Source organism: Stegodyphus dumicola, chromosome 1 (genome assembly GCF_044657685.1).
Source record: "Stegodyphus dumicola isolate Sdum_Otavi_A_Nest chromosome 1, ASM4465768v1".
In the NCBI taxonomy this organism is placed as follows: domain Eukaryota; kingdom Metazoa; phylum Arthropoda; class Arachnida; order Araneae; family Eresidae; genus Stegodyphus; species Stegodyphus dumicola.
Window position 1 is genome coordinate 239,302,706 of NC_140768.1, and position 20,233 is coordinate 239,322,938.

Here is a 20,233-nt window from a genome sequence, read left to right on the forward strand (position 1 = left end):
GTATATTGTGTTAGATTCAAACTCTGACAATTTTTTAAGGTAGTTCATTACGAAAAACAAGACTTTTGAGGTCATATGTCAAGAACCCATTTTCTTGAGTGTCCAAGTCTAGACTAGAGTGCTGTAAGCGTAGTAGACTTGCTGACTTGCAACAGAGAAATTTTTATATACATATAAATCCGACATGGCGTTAATTATATTACGGGCTTATACATATAAATCCGACATGGCGTTAATTATATTACGGGCTTATACATATAAATCCGACATGGCGTTAATTATATTACGGGCTTTGCGTTCATATGCGGAATTAGAGGCCTGTAATTCGTTTTTTAATCAAACCCAATTTCCCCATTGAATTAAATTGAATTAAAACAAGGCTTATACGGTTACGAAGTTCAACCTTGAATAGCCAACTCAGTACTCAATAACCTAAAAGACTGTGGAAATATTTTTCATCTCCTCTGATTTCTAGTAAGAAAGAGCACAGCTAAAGTAAGCGTTTAATATATTTATTAACACACCGCGTTTTTGGTTACACAAACTGAAAACTGCCAGGAACAAAATGGCGCTAATTTCCACGTAGGCAACACTTTTTTCAACACAAAATAAAGTGAACGTATCTCGTAAACTTAAACCGGCATGCTAATTTCAAATAGTTGAATTCAGAGCGGAGCAACAGTCTAATTGGAACTTGATATTTAATTTATATTTTAATCTAATTTGTGTTTTGGTGGAATTTAATGAAAATAAAAGTACAGAAAACCAAAATAATGTTAAGTGGTTAACTAAATAAAAGTTTACAAAATCATGGTAAGCAATTTTACCGATTTAATTTTACCAAATAATTACAGAAGTAAAAACGCAAAAAAATGTTGTCACCTTTTCCGGACAGCGGGTAGTGAGTAGCTGGACTGTGAAGAGGACACCTTTTCATCCTCTACATGAACATCGGGTAGAGAAAGCCGGACATATACGTGATCCTGACATGCCGATGAGTGCGTTACAGCACTCGGCCTAACCGGAGGCATGCCGGACGTTGTGGGACAGGATGAAGAAAGAATGGGCGGCGATGGATGCGTCCTCTGAGGTTGTTCTCGAAATATGCTAAAGTTCTGAAAGAAAAAGAAATCATGATAGAGGAGATTCAAAACAGGTCTCTTTTCAATTGATGCGAAAAATCTCAGTTACATTTTGAATTTATATATCAATCACATATCATATCCATTCTTACTGTAAATTAATTTCAGTGATACAGTTTCTATTAACATCATGAATTTTTATAATATTTTGTAAGATAAAGGCAGGAAAAACTGTCTCGGATATATATATATAGGCATACATAACCAACAAGTGGTCTTGCGTTTGTCTTTCTTTATGACCCGATATTGCTGCTGACAACTGACTGACCTGTTAATGCAATCACCAAACAAGCTGAAAATTTTCTATTAATTATTTCAGTTTGACGATTCTGATCTCCACTCTGATACCATGATGTTGCGACTCTGAACTTCATACCGAATACGGTACATGACATTTGGCGTCGCCAAATGTGGCAATCCTGCCTTCCTTGCTATTTTGTGGTAACCCTAAAACTGCTTTGCGGGATGTAAGATGGGGAAGATGGGTTCTTTGTAAGATGGGGAAGCCATCTTACAGCGCCTGGACATTTCGTAACACTGCCCCCTCCCAAGGACTGCACGTCTCGGGCAGTACAACCCTTGGTCAGAAGCCCAATTCAATACACACAAAACGTAAAAAAACAAACAAATAACATAACTAAAGAAACAAATATTTACACTGTGTTAAAAGTTATAAACACAAATTAAACACATAATAATTTTAAATTTTACAAATTAAAGTTAAGAATGAATCAGTCTTTTCATTAAGTTATACCCGGGTCAAATAATTTTCCACTACAGTTCTCATATGCATTTCTGTTCTGCATATCACAGTCTAAACAGTCAGTTCTTTGAAACTTTCCATCCACAGAAAGATCTGAAACAGTTTGCTCACCACTCTGCAGTTTGTTCGCATCATGTGTACAGTTCACATCGGTATTTTCAGCAGCTGGTACATGCACATTTTCCTCCGCTTCCTGGGAACCAGCTTCAAATTCTGCATCAGAGTCATGAACGGAGCCCAATACCTTACAAACGCAAGTATCCTGGTTTAGAATCAAAATCAAGTCCTTGTCTGCAAAACCTGCACTATGAAGCATACACCCAGTTTGTGAGGTGGGTGAATTTTCTTGCAATACTGGAGCCCACTGCTTAAGCTGCACATCTGCTTCCTCCATCTCTACATCACATGAACTTTCAGATGGTTCAATACTTGCTAACTGGGACTTCGTAACCTCACTATCATTTTTGACGAACTTAACAGTCACATTTTCACTTCAGGCACTTGTGAATCAAAAGCTTCTTTCCCGTCTTTTATTTCTTCATGTTTTCGTTGTTTTCCTTTAATCCCGTTAGATGTTTCATCCATCATTTCTTGATTTTCCCGTTAGATGTTTCATCCATCATTTCTTGATCTTTCTCAGGCAATTCATTAGCTACTTCCTTCATTTCTACATCGTCTTTTATGGCACCAGTTTCTTCTGGAAGCTCGACTTTCACCTATCGGAGTTGCTCTCGCATCTTTTCTTGGCCGACAATTATTTCTTCTCATCGGACTTTCTTCTCTTCCAGTCTGTCTTTCATCTCTTTCAATCTGGCATTCTTTCAGCCTTTATCTCCTCCTTTGTGTTTTCAACATTTTGTGTTTTCAACATTTTGAGGGCTGAAATGAAAGCCCATCAAAGTCTTCGTTTCCTCCGCCATGGCTTTCCTCTGCAGGATGGTAACTGGCATTCATTCGCAAACCCCACTCTGACACCAATTGTTGCGTTTTTTTTTCTTCACGGGTTCGTGCAGGGTTCGTAGATTTGGAGTGAATAATGACGATACTTGATGAAAATACACTTTATTTAGCCAATGATAATCAGGACAGCTCCGAAATAACATTTTACAATCGTCGAAGATCTCCCATAAAAACGCTGGAACAATCAGAGACACAGTCTTCACACTATCAGGCAATAACGGTGGAGACAGCTTCACTTCAAAGCACCAGAGTACAGCTCTCGACTCTGCTCGGTCGTTCTCGGAACTCCACGTATTCTCGAGACTCTCCACGCTACAACACGCGATGCACTCGACGGCACACAGAACACAGCTCCTCACTCTTCGATTCAGTCGTTCCAGGAGCTCAACTCGCTCCCTCGACGATGCACTAACCGCGATACACTAAAAGACTCTTTCGATGCACTCGACGACCCATTCGGCACACGCTGCCAGGCTGTCAACTCGATCGACTCCGCACGGACTGACTAACTCTCTCGCAATCTAAATGAGGTACACACACTAACTGCCTGTGGACCAGCAGGGTTTATGTAGCTTTCGGCTTGTGTTCGTGAACATTCTAGGCTAAACTGGTAAGAATTCGTTCCAGAAGGTTCTCCATTCGTCCATGGCATATCGCCAATTGTGTCGCCATGTATCGCCAAATGCGCGATTTCTCGCCAGATGTGGCAACCCTGCCTTCCTTGCTATTTCTTGGCAACCCTGAAACTGCTTTGCGGGGAAGCCATCTTACAGCGCCTGGACATTTCGTAACAATACTTTCTAATCTTTATACTATTTTGTTAATTTAAATAAACTGGAAATCTTTGCTTTTACTAAAAATTGGGGCTCCTAGTTTCAAAAACGTACTGTACCCCGATTACGTGAAGACTTTTTTCTTTTATAACCTGACTTTTTTCTTTTTCCTCAACTTCAAGCTAGTTTAGGTTTCGCGTTTTAAGAGTTTATTGTGTACATTATCTTTTAGAAAGTTTCTCCCGCCGCCATGTCAGAGTTGCCACTTACCTCTTCATCGGTAGTAATTTTTACAGACCACACAAAACAGCAGTCCCACATACAAATTTCAACTGGATAGGACATTTTGAACACACGTTAAAATACATTTTCTACTATAGGACACTTTCAACCTTATCCCAAACATTTTTCTAAGAAATACAACTGTTAGCTTCTCCAAGAGTAGATTGAAGTTAACTTTATTTTGCACGGAAAACAGTTTGGAAAAAAATGGTCGTAATTCAGTAAGTTTATGTTTTTTTTTTTTTTTTTTTTTTTTTTTTTGTTTTGTTTCTAATAGGTTTTCAGTTTTTAGCTGTTTAAGGCTAGGATTAGAATTTTATATTATCTACAGAAATCTCTTCTGAAAATATTTTCATTTGCATGGTATTAAAGTTTAGGATTAATCGGAGACCACCCAATTTTTTAGTGTTTTTGAAATGACAATTTGATTTAAAAGTGTACTCTTTTGCTCATTTATTTGTAATTGCTTTTGAATGTCGGATTAAAATTTAATGCATATTTGACAATTTTTATTGTTTTGAGTAGTCAATTTTGCATAATGATATGTTTTATTCTTTTTGTCCAAGTGTTTCGAATGCGTGTAGGGAAAATTATAGATATATCTGAGATTCGATCTTTCGGTTTTAAGTGAAATTTAATTGAATCCTTTTTCCGGTTCTTGACCTCAAATGATTCAGCAGAACAAAACATGCATTCGAAACATATTAATCGACTTTTATGAAACTCTAATTCATTTTCCCCTGATGAGTTCAGAATTAGAAGGTTTTAGGAAAAGGAGATTGATTTTCATTATTTTTTTCCTTTTCGTATTTTTATTTTTCGGGGTTATTATACTAATGAATTCTTATTTTAATTTTGATTTGTTTAGATACAATGTTAGACCTCTTATCCACGGTTGCAATTATTAATATTGTTGGGTAATTGCCTTGTTTTGATTCCAATTTAATTTTAGCTTTAGATGCTTTAAGTTTATATATATATTCGTATTTATCTTTTTATTTGTATTTGCTTTTGAATTTCGAATTTGCATATAATGAATTTAGACCAGATTGGTTTTTATGCATGGTCATTTTACTTAATGTAAAGTTTTATGGTTTTTTGAGTAGTCGGTTTGACACAATGTTATGTTTTATTCCTTTTTCCAAGTGTTTCGAAGTAAGAAAAATCCTGGTACATCTGAGATTCGACTTGTCGGTTTTATATAAATTTTAATTTCTTAAATGAAAATATGATTCATTCTTTTTTCGGTTTTGGATCTCTGAACCAGGAGAACGAAACATGATTTCGAAGCATGTTAAGCAACTTTTTGAAACTTTAATTCATTTTCCCCTGATGAGTTCTGAATTGGAGTTTCAATAATAGGAGATTAATTTTTATATTTTTATTATTTTGTATATTTTTCTCTTTTGAATTTTTATTTTTTAGCTTTGTACTACTATTAATTCTTATTTTAATTTGATTTCCTTAGATTTTGTGTTAAACCTCTTATACACGCTTGCAATTATTAATAGTGTTGAGGAATTGCCTTTCTTTGACTGAGATTTACTTTCAACTTTAAATGCTTTATGTTTATTATACTTCTATCCTGCAGCTATAGCGTAGGACAGGTATAAATATTTTGTTTTTAATTTTTAACCTAAAAAATTTTTTTAAAAATTAAAAATGTATATATATAATCATAAAGAAACCTAATATACATTTTTTCAAGAGTGTATATATATATACACACTTGGAAAAAAGTTATTTTTCATTTCCACCTTCCAGTGGATTCAGTTCAGCAATTGCTGGTAAGAGCCATTCAAAGGTTAGTATGATGCTTCCATAGGAATTCCGCTAAGATGACTTCCAGGTAAAGTCATACTTCTGTGTTTCTTATTCTACCATTTTCACGGATCCACATTACCATTCTATATTCTACGTATGGATGCCAGTCGTAGGATGTATAGCTTTGTTCAAAAATGATATAAATAAGCTTCTTCCAGTTTCTTTAGCTTTATAAACTTTCCAACAGTCTATGTAGATCACTGATCCCTCATTCACGTGCTCTTGACTACTTATCATCACGGTTCTTTTGTTTCTCTTTCGCACTTAAACTAAGAAGCATTTGCCTCTGCTGCGGCAAACGTAGCCTAAAAATGCATGTGTATAATATTTGACATCATCTGACACGATTTATGGTTTGCCTTTCTTTTCAGACGGTATTAATTACGCGAACTGCATTATTTATGAAGCTGTAGATGCTTCAGTGCACTAACATTATACAAAATCTATTTAAATTTGGTTTCAAATTATAGATTTATTTAAACTACTTTTCTTTTCCTTTTTTTTCTTTTTTATAATCAAAGGTTAAATCTGATTTGCTTGGGCATAGTTATATATGGCACGTTTCTTTGGATGCTGCCATTTGTTCTAAAAATATTCATTAAGAGGTTTAAAACGAATGTAGCAGTATACTAGTTAATTAACAATAAAGAGATATTTCGATTTAATTAAAACATAATACATTTTATTAAGTAATGGAAAAGAATTTATTCTGTACTTTAATGTAAATTTTTTTTTATCGGTTAGTGGATAATTATTTCAGTTTAACCACTGCTATTTTTGGAAAAAGGAACATTTCTCCCCTCACATTGCCCCCTTAGCAACGTATATTATTCTTAATGCAAATACACAGAATTGTTTGGCACCTGCAGATGACAAACAATAAGTCCTCTTGTGGCTTATTAACTCCTCTACCGCCGAAGCTGTATCGATTATGCTTGCTTAATCGATACAGGGGGAAAGCAGGAAAAGGAGATAGGGGATTCAGCAATTTGGTAGGAACCCACGTTGCAGTTCTCTTTTCAAGCGACGTGTAAAATGAGATCCTACTGTTCCCTTCCCAATTCATTTTTTTATTTTCTTATTTTTTCTTCCTTTAACTCCAGGGAAAAATTTTCAGGCTATTTTATTTTCGACAGAAATCTCGCTTATCGTGTTGTTTTAATCTTCCATCCGTGACTCGAAGCGCAGATGTGGGTTTTTCCTCGGTTGAATGTTAGATTTTACTCAGCGCCTAATATCTATCTGGCTGTTTTTGTTCAGTTTCTTGTTCCATAGCTTGTGAATAAATAACAATAAAATAAAACTGAGAGAAATAGTTTACTTCTACAATTTTTATCACTAATCACTAAAAATTGTTCTTTTGAAAGTACTAAATATATGTTAATCCAGTCATCGTTAGTACTACCCAACTCTCAGTCTGCTGAAAGCCTGATTAATACACATGGGTGTGTTAAGGAGTGATCCCGTTCTTGGCCACATGCCTTGAGCAACAGTTGTGATCGTATGATAATTGGATTTCACTGAGTGCCGTGATATTTATCTGGAGGATTTTATTAAGTTTTTTTATTCCAGAGCTTGCGAATAAATAAACAACAAATATTCGTTCGGAGAGAAGCATTATTCTTCTACAACAGCTATCACTAAAGCATTAAAAACTTTTCTTTTGAATATAATCATTCGACGCTGATCCCATTATCATTAGTGAAACCCAGTTTCCTGGTTTATGGGTCACCTCAAGAATACTCATGAGTGAGTTAAGGAATGAATTAACTATAGGCCCTGAACAACAACAATTATACAATGACTTTACTAGACTCTCTTCAATTTGGTAAAGAACTACCAAGAAAAGAATTCGAGAGGCTTGTACTGTTCTTCCCCTACCATAACCTTTCAAGAAAATTCCGAATTGAGGGATTCCTGTTCAAAGAAACATTGATGTTCTACTTTGGATTTGAAACTGAATTTTGTGGCGGATTAACTAATCATTATATGGAGAGATGTGGTCCTAACCAACCCAAAACTGTTTCACGTACTTTGAAACCCAGAAGAATGTCCAAGGGCCATATCTCTTTGGAATCTTAAAGCTGAAGTTTAGTCCTCTTTAGCTATATATTATGAGAGAAATTAAGTCCTTTTCATATGCATGCTTTCCTGATTTAGGTAAGGTTTTAGCAAAGATCACCTGAGCTATCTGATTAAGAGAAGAGATACCTCCGTGGAGAATCTTCTAATGAAAACAAGGCTCGAACACACGTTACACATGGGTAAATACACGAAAACCAATCTTTCAGCAAGCTCATTATTCTGGTATCAAACTTTCAGTATTCAGTGGTCTTTACCACTTGATCACTCGTGGGGCCTTTTCGTGATCCAAGCGGTTAACACATTGAGCTGCAAATGGATGATAGGCATTTCAAATCCGGCGAAGATAGAAATGGTTTTGCAAGTTTCGTGCATCGAAAAGCTGTCTACAATGTCATCACAACTAAAACATGGCAAACAATAACTCGTGACCATATGGATTTGAATGCTTGAATATCTTCTGACTGTCTCGTGATTGAATATCTTCGTAATTATCTGACTGATTCTTCCAGTCAGTTTTTAATTGAGGGTAGAATTATCGCATTACACCACGCATGCTTTAGTGGGAAATTAGCACATCCACGCAGAAGCTGGAAAATTCATGGTTCGCATCGCGACGAGAAGCTTAATATTTTATGCAAGGATACTACACGTAAGCTTTATAACGGTGACTATACACCAAGAATTGAGATTCGTAATAATAATTAAAAACAATACTTTAATAATAAATTTGTTAGCTCAGTAAGTAATTAATATGCACATTTTAAGTTCTTTAAAAATTGTCAATTAAAATTATAATATGCATTGTTTACGAGAAAATGCTCACAAAATATCGTCATAAAATATATTTAAACACATAAGAAATTAAGGAATTTTTTACTTGTGAGTCTTCTTAATATAATGGTAGTATAACCAGTTAATTCTTTGAAGTTGTATGCCTCGATTCACGGAAAGGGTATAACTGTATTTTAACGTTTCCAATGCAAAATGTTTCACTAAATCGGAAACTTATTTATCGATAAAATACTATTTACAAGAAACAATTTAATGTTATATACTACACTCATTTATCAAACTATATCAATGTGCCATAGCTCTATCAATATATTTAAATCATCTGTAGTAGAAAGACGGCAACCAAAAACTGCGATTGACAAATCTAAATGTTGATTTAGAAGGAACGTGTTTGTGAGGCTAAAGGCAGACATATATATGCTGAAATTTATTAAATGTGTAACTTAACTTCAAAAAATTAATCTTTAATTCAAGTTTCCCATATAATTAATTTTAATGAAGTTTGCACGGTCAAAAGAAACGAATTGTTGCTTACATGTTTCTTGTATGCCAAGCATTTAATTAATATACTTTTGTTGCATATGCCTTAGCAATCTCTAGATTGGTTAAAATATTCGTACGATAATATTTCGCTTGTAGACTGACTTTGATTCGATATAACGCAATTGTTTCCATATACTAAGAAAATGGCATTACATATTCGTAGATTTGTTACCTAACGTGTTATATCCTTCCCCAAGTGCCAATTTGACCTTAATTCATTACAATTAGAACTATAAATCTCTGGACGTCTTTCAATACGTGGCTTGAACTATGTCACACACTTTTAATCCTGACACACTCATACCTCATTGGATATGACCATTGAAACTGATAGCTCGACCTGAGCTTAAATCTGGACAAATAAGTTAGCTGTCTGTCCGTTTTTATAATTTTTTAAGAAATAAAAAATGAAAGAGAATGAAAGAGTTTCTGTGTAGAAGTGAAATAGAGTAAAAATGAAAGAGTTTCTCTTAGCAAGTCCTGTACAAAAATATGCCTTTCCTTAGACTTTTGTATTCTTTGGAATATTTTATAAGGTATTCCTCCCGCCGTGGCGCCCGAACTAAAAGGGTGGTGGATGATGATTCTCCACACCCAGGATTTGGCGATTGGGTTCCCTAAAAACCCCAGTCGCTCTTTAAAAGGGGGAATACATAAGGTATTTCTCACACCTTCTTAGCGTGCCTTCGTGGTGTAGTGGTCTGCATGCTGGGCGCGTATTTCAGAGGCCCGTGGTTCGATTCCCGGCGAGGGCGTTGCTCATTTTTCATCACTCCTGCTTTGAAATAGCCTAATGTCTCTACAACTTAAATAATCCATTCTAATCCTTCCATTAGCTTAAACGATGAGATATTTGACAGCTAATAAAAATGAGCTTTTACTTAGTAGTTCAGATTATTATATTTGACAAAAAGCTTACTTAAACAAAACGAGAAAGACTCGACCAGTAGAGAGGTAAAAGTATTTTAGCATCTAAATAAGACAAGTCTTTAATGATGTCATGTCTTGCTATGAAGAATTCTTTTCATGAAACTGAAAAAAGGAAAATTAGGTAAAATATTAAGCAGCTTCATCGTTAAAAATTTCTGGAGTTCAGGATTTCATATATTCCAAGGTGGGTGACTTCAAAAGGGAAACACATTTTTTTCTGGAAGCTATAAGATTATACAAGTTATTACAAGGGAAAGTAAGTCACACATCGGTATATTATATTTGAAAATAACAGTGAATACTTTTGTTGTATGTTAATATGCAGCAGAACTGTTTTTTTTTTTTTTTTTTTTTTTTTTTTTTTTTTTTTTTGGCGCTGGGGTACAAAATGACTTCATGCGACTGTTATTCCTAAAGGAATCTTTCCTGTTTATGGGAAGAAATGTTTATCGCTTAAAGATATGTTTAAGTGGGTTGAAAAGGTTTCTCACGGTCGCTCTGAAATGTGAAGTTAAGACGTAGATTTAGATAGATTCAGGAGCGCAGAGAGTTAAAGAATTGAACTGCGAAATGTGCTGTACGCTGTAACAATGAATTGTAGCAGTACCTGTTTGGCTCACTAAAAACATCTTGCAGGCAAACGCTTTGCACAGGACGATGATTTCGAAATGAAAACTTAATACCTGACACAGCAACCCGAAGAATTATATGCTGCTGGTACTGGAGCACTGATAAATTGATGTGATAAGTTTATAAATAATTATGAAGATTAGGTTGAGAAAGAAAAACAGTTTTCAAGCGAATACCTCATTAAGATATTTTGTGATAGCTTTTTGTGATTTACTTATTTCCTTTCTTTGGTATAAAAAGCTAAATATAAAATAAAGTAAATTGTATTTAGTCCTGCTTATTAAAGAAGTATTAAAGTTAACCATATAAACCATATAATGTTCTGATATGCTTTTTAATATCTATATTTATTACCTGTTACAATTATCACATTTCAAGCTGTTTCCTTCAGAGTTTCGTTTTCTATTATTATACTCCTAGTGTCAGTCAGAGAATTATTGTAATTTTCTCAGCTTTTATTAGTACCAAAACAAGTTGGTTCATGGTTTTCCTCAAGTGTCAAAGAAACTCGAATTATTTTTTTGTTTTGTAAACCCTTCACAAAGGCAATACCAAATAGCCTTCAAGTGGTTTGCCACCAGCAGCCTAGAGATAAAGTCGCTGGACACTGGTAGTTCGGTTCGTGGTTCGAATCCCGCGAACGGGCTGGATGCATGAACGTCTTGGTAGTTTTCTCCATATGTAACGTGTATGAGAGCCATTTCCCTTAGAAAGTTCTCCACGGAGGCATCCCTTCCCTTAGGCAGATAGCCCTCGAGGCTTTCCCGTAATCACATAAACCAAACCAAACCAAACCAAATCTAAAAACTGGTTTGGCTTATTTAATTATGGGAAAGCATTCTAGGATTATCTGCTATATAAGAAAGACGGCTCTGGGGAGGATATTCTAAGGGAAAGTGGCTGGTAATACATTACACATGGAGAAAAACACGAAAGCGCCCATGCAGCCAGCCCGTTCCGCTGGGATTCAAAACCTGAACCGAACTACCAGTGTTCAGAGACTTTACTACTCGTCCGTTGGCGGGCAGCTTAGAAGAAATGATCGGCTTACCCACAATAATGGATTTAAGTAAAAATAGGGAATAATGAATGAATAATAAATGAATGTATGAATATTAAATGAATTCCTAAGTATAAATAATAACACCACATGAAATCCTCAGTATTGCTAAATACAGTAGAATCTATTTCATTCCGCGAAGCAATCCGTTTAGTTCGCGAATGACGATAATCCGCTCTTATTTTTGGAAGAAAACAAACCAAATTTAGATTTTTATAAAAATTCAGCATGGTAAATTTAATGGCGATTTTTCATTACATACACTCCTCAAACGTGAAATTGAAACACCAAGAAAGAATGCGCGTAGCGTCATGTAAATTGCAGGAGCGAGAGTTGTGAGGTGGATATGCAAATGATAAAAGTTGCGCATGCATTGAATCATGTGGTACGCATATACGGGCTATAAAAGTCAGCCACTTTCTTTTCTCATAAACAGCATCTGAGGGTTTACGGAGCATTGGAGACTTTAGGAGAAGCATAGAAAATGTCTCTGAGACGTCGGAGGCGAGCTCAATCGGCTCAGTACCATCAGTTAACGATCGGGAACATGACCGTATTATCGAACTCCATGAGCTTGGTTTGGCGCTGCGCACAATAGCCGCCCGTGTTGGGCACAATGTGAGTACTATCCAACGTTGTGTCACACAATGTATTCAGGAAGATGTGCGTGCACGTCGAAGAGAAAGTGGTGCGCACAGATGCACGTCAGAGCGCATAGACCGGCATATTCGCGGATTCCATGAAGTACATTTACGTTCAATGGTACCAGCCACAAAAGTACCCTTGACTGCTGAACACAAGGCAAGACACCCGGTGTAGTCCGCATCTACCTTAGTTTCATTACCACTGAAAGCGAATATTAATAACGCACTGGAAATTCTAAAAACAGAGCTAAATAATTTACGATATGATATAAATCTTATTCATAGATCTGAAGCTACAGTTAAGATTAAATTTTATTCGTACATGTCAAAAAATAAATAAACTCAGTTATGAATTTTTGCACCAAGAATAATCACTTTGGGAGTAAATGTACATTTGAATAAGTTTTTTCACTGTTGAAAATTAAGAAGATAATCGGACTGGCAGATGAGCATTTATAATTCATGAGAAGATAATTTCTAGTAATTTTTATTCAAGGCTCCGATTATTATCAGGATCCAAAGCCATCAAGTATTAAAGAATAGTAAGAAATAAAGAAGTTTATAATTATTTGCGTATAAAAATATGTATTTTTATTTATGCGTAGAAGAAATATTTAATAAATAAGAGAAAGAGAGTAAGTTGTGATTATTTATCTTCAAGTTTTATCCCACATAACAAATTTTCTGTAAAAAACTTAGAAAGTTTTCGCAATTTATTTTAGTTTAGATTAAATTATTCAGTAACTAATTAAGCATGTTAGAATTATTTGAAAAAACAAATATGAGTTATTTCAAAGCATTAAATATATAGATATCAATATATTTGAATTACAAAGTGTAGCTAACAGAAATGTCTTTCAGGTAGCAAAACTCTAAATTTCGGACAGAAAAGAAAAATGAATTTGAATATTTTCATTTGCGATTTTATCATTATTATTTATGCATGTTTGATAAATATTTAGTAAGCGAAATTTGAAATGTATTTAAAATATTTTTACTTTATTTTAAAAAAGTTTCATTTTGTTAACCCTTTCCGGCACGCTACCTTTTAAAGTTGGAGTTTTGATAAAAAAAGGTAGGCAGTCTAATTAGGCCTAGAGGAGTACACAAGTAAAATTTTGTGAAGATAGCACTTATCGTTTAATTCTGTGGGTGTGCCCAAAGAGGGCACACTGAGTGAATAGAGCTTCGAAAAGAGTGCTGAAACGAGCATTGTTGTCAATGAACTGACCGATGAGATGCAGAGAAACAAAGAATACAGACTCTCAGTTGTCGTAAATTATCGGTAAGCCCGGTCTGGGCACAGCTAGGGTTCGCCGTTTGATTTTAGGCAAGATTTCAAGGTAAAAATTTAGAACTAATATAGAATAAGGAGATTATCATACAGCCAAAAAATAACATAGAAATTTCTTTTCAAACAATTCCTTTTATACCCTAAAAAATCTGGAAGATTTCTTTGAAAGATGAAGGTCTTTAAGAACTAAACACGGCTAAAATATATGGATTGGTTTGTGTTGAGCTACCATCTACTATAAATAAAGAAGGTTCAGAGTAACCTACAAATTCTTTTTCATTCAATTTTTCTGTGCGTACAAAAGGAAATTTTTAGGTGTGTCGAGACCGAACACACTGTACCGCAAATGGCTAAAAAATAAATAAATAAAACTGGCACTTTAGCTGTTTTTAGGTTATTTGTACAGCATGCAATTTGCGTTTGATACTACTGCTGCACGACACTACAAAGTAATTCAATTGAGTCTAGATATAAGATTTACTTATTAATAAGCACTTGTTTACATTTGCTTTATTTGTTACAGCACAAAAATTTGTTTATCACTAGTTTTAAGCTTTAAGAGTCTTATTGTACTAGTTGTCTTAATGTGTTAGACTCAGTTAAATCTGCTATAGGTACGTATTAAATCAAACATCGCAAAAGTATATAGCTAGCGGCATTTCCAGAAATTCTCGATAATTTTTTGTTCATTTCTTCCATGTTTTAATAAAATCGTTGCTCTGGGTTCTGTGTGTATCGTTCTAAAGAAAGGTTTTTTAAAGCTAATGAAGGACAGACAGAATAAAAATGCTTAGATGATGGAAAACTGACACAGCAATACCTAGACAGTGCTGTACCTAGAGGACATGGAACTAGCTTAACTATATTTAGATGATGTAAAACTTGCATAGAGATTCTTCTAGAAAAACAAAAACACAGAATATGCCACGTGTGGGGAGACTAGAATAGTGGCCTTGTGAACAGGGAAAATAGAAGCCTTTCAAACGGGTTCGCGATACTAAGAATTTTCGGCAGCTATGATTAATCCACCTGATCAAGCAGCATCCGTCAGCCAAAAACCAGCATTTATAACCAGCATTCGACCAACCAGCATTCGTAACTAATATTTAATGGAGCATTCGTAAAGCACATAATTCTTTGGGTTCTACGTAAAAGTAGATAATAGAATATTTTAAAAAGAACGTCATCGAACAGACTTTGAAAATGGATTAGGTAACTAAGCTCATTCTAGTGTTCCAATATTTAATTTTAAAACACAGTTTGTTGAAAGTTAATTAATTAAAGTGCCTTTACATATGCTACAAGTTATTTGATTTGAAGTGGAAGTGAAAATCCCTCTCAGTTGCTTATTTTAATAAGTAGGTTTGATATATCACAGTTTTGACAGCTGCTCTTCTCAGAAGCATTTGCTGGATACATTCATTTCCTTTTCCAAAGCGACTCGTGATATATCGCCAGAATACTTGCTGCAGGAGCACGAAATAGCTTCTCGTATATCTGCTGCTTGGCGTTTACTATACTCGGAATAGAGAAGGTGGATGCTGTGTTTCTTTGCTTTCGTCGAGAACTGGGGTGGGTGGTGGGAGAAAGATGGCTTCACATCCCAGTGAGCCCAGGAGTGGGCAAACCGTCGAGAAGACTGAGCGATACCGTTGTCATGGAAACCGGATGCAGGGATTTCCTGTTATCTCGCGGATAAAAGGACCGAGGTGAAAAATTGCGAAAAGAGAAGTAGTCCATTCAACGATCAAATATCAATTAAATTGATTCAAAAGGGAAGCTCCTTTTAGACTTTAAAAAGAGAACGGACGGAAAAGCTTCGCGAAAAAGGCGTTCAAAATGCCATTTCAGTGAGCTTTCCTTATTTGTAAATTTTATTATATTTGAATTATTTTTTGCTTTTGTTTTGTTTGAATGCTCTTTTGTAGTTTTAGAGCCGTCAATTAATTTTTCTCTACCAGCCAATAAGATGAATTTGCATAATTTTAAATCATCTAGTGCAGCCTTTTAGGATTACCTACGGCTTCATGCACAAAAATGTCTGCAAATACTCGCAAAAGATATTCAAATTTAAGATCGTTACGATAAAGCATGTGCTATATTTGGCAGTCTGTTGTTTCGTGCAGTGTACATTGAAGATATAGAAGTATCAAACTAATAATTCACCAGTCTGGTAAAGACTTTTCTCCTTCATTAGCGCGTACCTTCGTGTTGTGATTGGAGGCATGTCCAGCTGTTAACTGACAAAATAAAATTTGTTGAATAAAGTAAATATACCTCTCTCTATCTCTATGCAAGTTTTACATCATCTAGATATAGTTAAGCTAGTTCCATGTCCTCGTTAAGTCGTTAAATAAGAATTTCGAATACTGTATCAGAAATAAATTTAACTTAGCTATTAAGAAGAATTTAAGAATTTTCATAGAGTAAAACTTTTTATGTGTCTGTTTAATAATATTCTGAAATGACACCAGTACTACATGGCAAGTACAATTATGTTTCAGTTTTGCAATTGTTAGCTGCTAAAGTATAAATGAAGATATTTAGAAGTCAAATTAAACTTCAATGAGATATTTTCTGAACTAGTGAATTTTAAAGAGATTTATATTCCTTACGCTCAAAAATTCAGTGCAAAATACTTAAGGTAGTTTTATTTGAATCATAAAATATGCTATTTTACAAGTAATATCCAACGAGACATAAACATTTATTCCAGCGTTTTTCGCGTCCTTAGAAGTATTGGATAAATCCCTCTTCTGATAGCAATCACAAAAGACGTTACATCGATTTGGATATCCTGAACTTTCCGAAGCTCTTAACACCATACAAACATACTTGAAAGAGAAACCGTCCAGAAGTCAGAGAGTAAAAAAAAAAGGGGAAATAAGGTGGTTGTGAAGTAGAAAATAAAAAACGCTTCTGTGATATGAATTCCATAACTGACATGGCCAAGGGTCTAAAAACATTGATGTGGAACATAATCCATCCGATCTTCCGCTTCTTAAGTTTTATTTGATTCACCTTTTCTCTGTCTATGCATCTCATCAGGACAAAAGGCCTACTATTATGCTTAAGCTCTTATTATGTGTCTTCTATGGGAGAAAAACTACAACCTGCGCACCACTAACAAGGCCTGGGAGGGCTAAATTGATGTGTAGGGTTTATATTTATTTTAACTAACATTTATTTTAAGTTTAAACTATCTTTCCTGTCAAGCCTTACTTTCCCCTGGAACTGCCAATGCCAGAATATGTAAATTTGAGTAGAACGCGCAAGGATTCAAATTATCAGCGGAAGTATTATGATTTAAATAGGAAGGAAACAAGTTCGGTGTGTGATATTCTTACTTCACGAGCGCGGAGGTAGTTAGCGAGACATTGAAGAACCCCGCGTTTCGGCCTATGTGCTTGGCGGGAAGTAGTGTTAATCGTTCAAGCGAGCTTCAAGTCTGCTGAATTAGCAGCAGTGTTGTAAAACGCGGTGAGTTAGTTATTTTCGAGAGCCTCGTAGTTAGAGTCTTGTCTTTAAGTTCTTTTCAGGTTATGATTTTTATTTGACCGCCGAGTTGGCGCCGTCTGTAAGCGTCAAGAGCACGCAATTGTAATTTATTACGTTGAATAAAAAGGGACTTAAACCCTTTACAAGACTCTGTGTTTTATCCTGTTTTCACAGTCAACCCTTGGTTGCGTGCAAGTTGGAGGCGCGCAACGTTACATTGGCGCCCGAACAATTATCGAACTGAAATGGCCGAAAATTGGATGGAAGCCGCTGGACAACACCAAGAAATGACAAGCCAGTTAGAAGGATTTGGATACCTGGTCCAGACTTTGAGAGCGTCAATCAAGCCAAACGTCCATTTCGACGGAAAAAATTCGGTGGCGGTATTTCTAGAAGGTCTAGAAAACCACTTTCAGCTCTACCCTGTTCCTGAAAGACAAAAGGTTGCCATCGCCACATCAGCACTAAGAGGACAGGCCGCGCTATGGTGGAAAATATAGGCAAATTTTTATTAGGGGAATTTGGAAGCCAGACATATACATTTGAAAACTTCAAAAAATCGTTAGTAAAGGCCTTCCCCATAGTGAAAGATCGCGCACGGCTGGAAGCCGAGCTATATAGTTTCTATCAACGGGATATAGCAGAATTCACGGACTTTATTCTACGAAAAATCAAGCTAACGGATATGCTGTATGGAAAGAAACCCGATGCGGAGATTATTGAAATAATATTACCAAGATTGTTACCCGCTGTTCAAGACTACTTTGAAATTAGAAACCCAAGCACATTGCAGGAACTCTTCGAATTGGCGGTGAAGTTTCAAAATCGCAGAATAGCGGAAAAAGCGAGAGGGGAAACATATTCTCAAAGTACTCGAAGGAAATCTTCAAATGAGGAAACCAGAAATGGAAATCGCTCTTATGGGGGAAAGAACTATCAAGCTAACTCATCGAAACTCGAAGGTCAAGGCCCAAAAAGAAAATTTGAAAATAAACATCCGCGTACCCAGAAGACACAGATTGAAAGGAAAGCTTTAAACGAGTAGAGGGGCCTGTGAAAGGGAGGGTCCAGACCCCGGAAGTTTTTAAAAAACCCTCAAATAGACATTTAAATACGGTCATCGTAAAGAACTCACAGCTACCAATTATACAAGTCCTGGTTGGCGATGTACCAGTAGAAGCCCTCATCGATACAGGAGGAGAAGGAAATTTTATCAGTGAAAATTTCTTCCAAAAGAATTTTTATAGGGTACGATTATTTAAAACCAAAAATACGAAAATTATAGCGGCGCAAGGAAAAACATGTCACTGCATCGGGAAATTATCATTAAACTTACAGGTAAAAGAGGAAAGTCTCAAAGTATTAATTTTTGTGGTGAAAGATCTGCAACATTCTCTTACTTTAGGTATGGAGTTTTTAAGGGCCGCGAGGGCCAAATTAAATTTTCAAGATAGTTCCGTGGTGTTGGAGATGGACCAGAGGGTGGTGGAACCTGTGGAGACACCTCAAGTGGACCTTAGCCATCTGAATGACCATGAAAGGAAAGCAATACAGCAAGTGGTGAGTAATTTTTCTCATTTGTTTTCAGAAAAACCAGGAAACTGCCAAATAGTGACGCACAAGATTCAATTAAATGCCGAAGAACCTTGTAGGACTAAACCATACCGTTATGACAAACAAAAAGACTTTATCATCGAAGAACATATTCAGGAGATGTTAAAGAATAAAATAATAACGCCCATAAATAGTGAGTACGCGAGTCCAGTCGTACTATGTAGGAAAAAGAACGAGTTTCCTCCTTCGGACGAAAGGGCTTGGAGGTTTGCTATTGATTACAGAAAATTAAATAGTATTACCAAATTTCCAGTTTACCCTTTGCCGGTTATAGACGAGATCATTAGACAGATCAAATCGACAAGATATATGTCTACTTTGGACTTAACGTCTGGCTACTATCAAATAGCTATGAGACCCGAAGATATACATAAAACCGCGTTTATAACAAAATCGGGCACTTATGCATTTTTACGCATGCCTTTTGGGTTGTGTGGGGCCCCATCAACATTCCAGAGAGCTATGGACATTGTTCTAAAGCCTGTCCTAGAAAAATCAACTTTAATTTATCTAGATGATATAATTATAACGAGTAGTACGTTGGAACAACACATTAATGATCTAGAACAAGTTTTTAAATTATTAAAAGAGGCCGGTCTTACAATTAACGCCTCAAAATGCAAGTTCGCAACTAAAGAACTTAAATATCTCGGTTATAAAATTTCGCAAAAGGGTATAGAAACGCAAGATTCAAAAATAAAAGCTATTAAGAATTTCCCACCGCCCCACACCGCCAAGAAACTTTCTTCCTTCCTTGGGTTATGTTCTTACTATCGATCTTTCATAAAAGATTTCGCTAATATTGTTGAACCACTCTTAGTAATCAAACGAAAAAGGGGTAAATTTACGTGGACAGCGGAAGCTAACACAGCATTTGAAAGATTAAAAGAAGCGCTCATTAATGCCCCTGTTTTAAAATTCCCGGAGGGGGACGAAAACCTGGAAATTGCAGCAGATGCGTCAGACTATGCGGTGGGTGCGGTTCTTATGCAAAATAACCATCCTCTGGCATTTTTTAGTAAAACGTTGAATCAGACACAAAGGAATTATACAGCTACAGAAAGAGAAACATTAGCCGTATTAATGGCTGTACACAAATTTCGAGTTTATTTCGGCAAATCGCCAGTAACAGTCTTTTCAGATCATGCGGCTGTTGGTAGACTTTACTCGGGAAAAAACCTAACGCCCAGGTTAATAAGATGGGCTTTAAAACTCCAAGAATATAATATCACAATAAAATATAAACCGGGTAAGGAAAACAATGTAGCTGACGCACTTTCTCGTATAAAACTGGACGATGAAGGAAATGAACTTAAATGCGCTGTGTTGACTTCAAAAATTTTAGATTCTAGAGATACGGTTATTACTGAACTGAAAGCTGATCCTGAATTTGGAAATA

At 35.7% G+C, this 20,233-nt stretch overlaps 1 protein-coding gene across 2 annotated transcripts in view; it reads right to left on the reverse strand.

The window, feature by feature from the left end:
• Positions 1-20,233, reverse strand: part of LOC118193378 (synaptotagmin-5-like) — a 677,594-nt gene that overhangs the window by 39,319 nt on the left and 618,042 nt on the right. For both annotated transcript variants that reach the window (XM_085826718.1, XM_035364457.2), the window contains one exon: positions 883-1,115. In XM_085826718.1, coding sequence (XP_085682844.1) covers positions 883-1,115 — 233 coding nt within the window. The remainder of the gene's footprint in view (positions 1-882; positions 1,116-20,233) is intronic.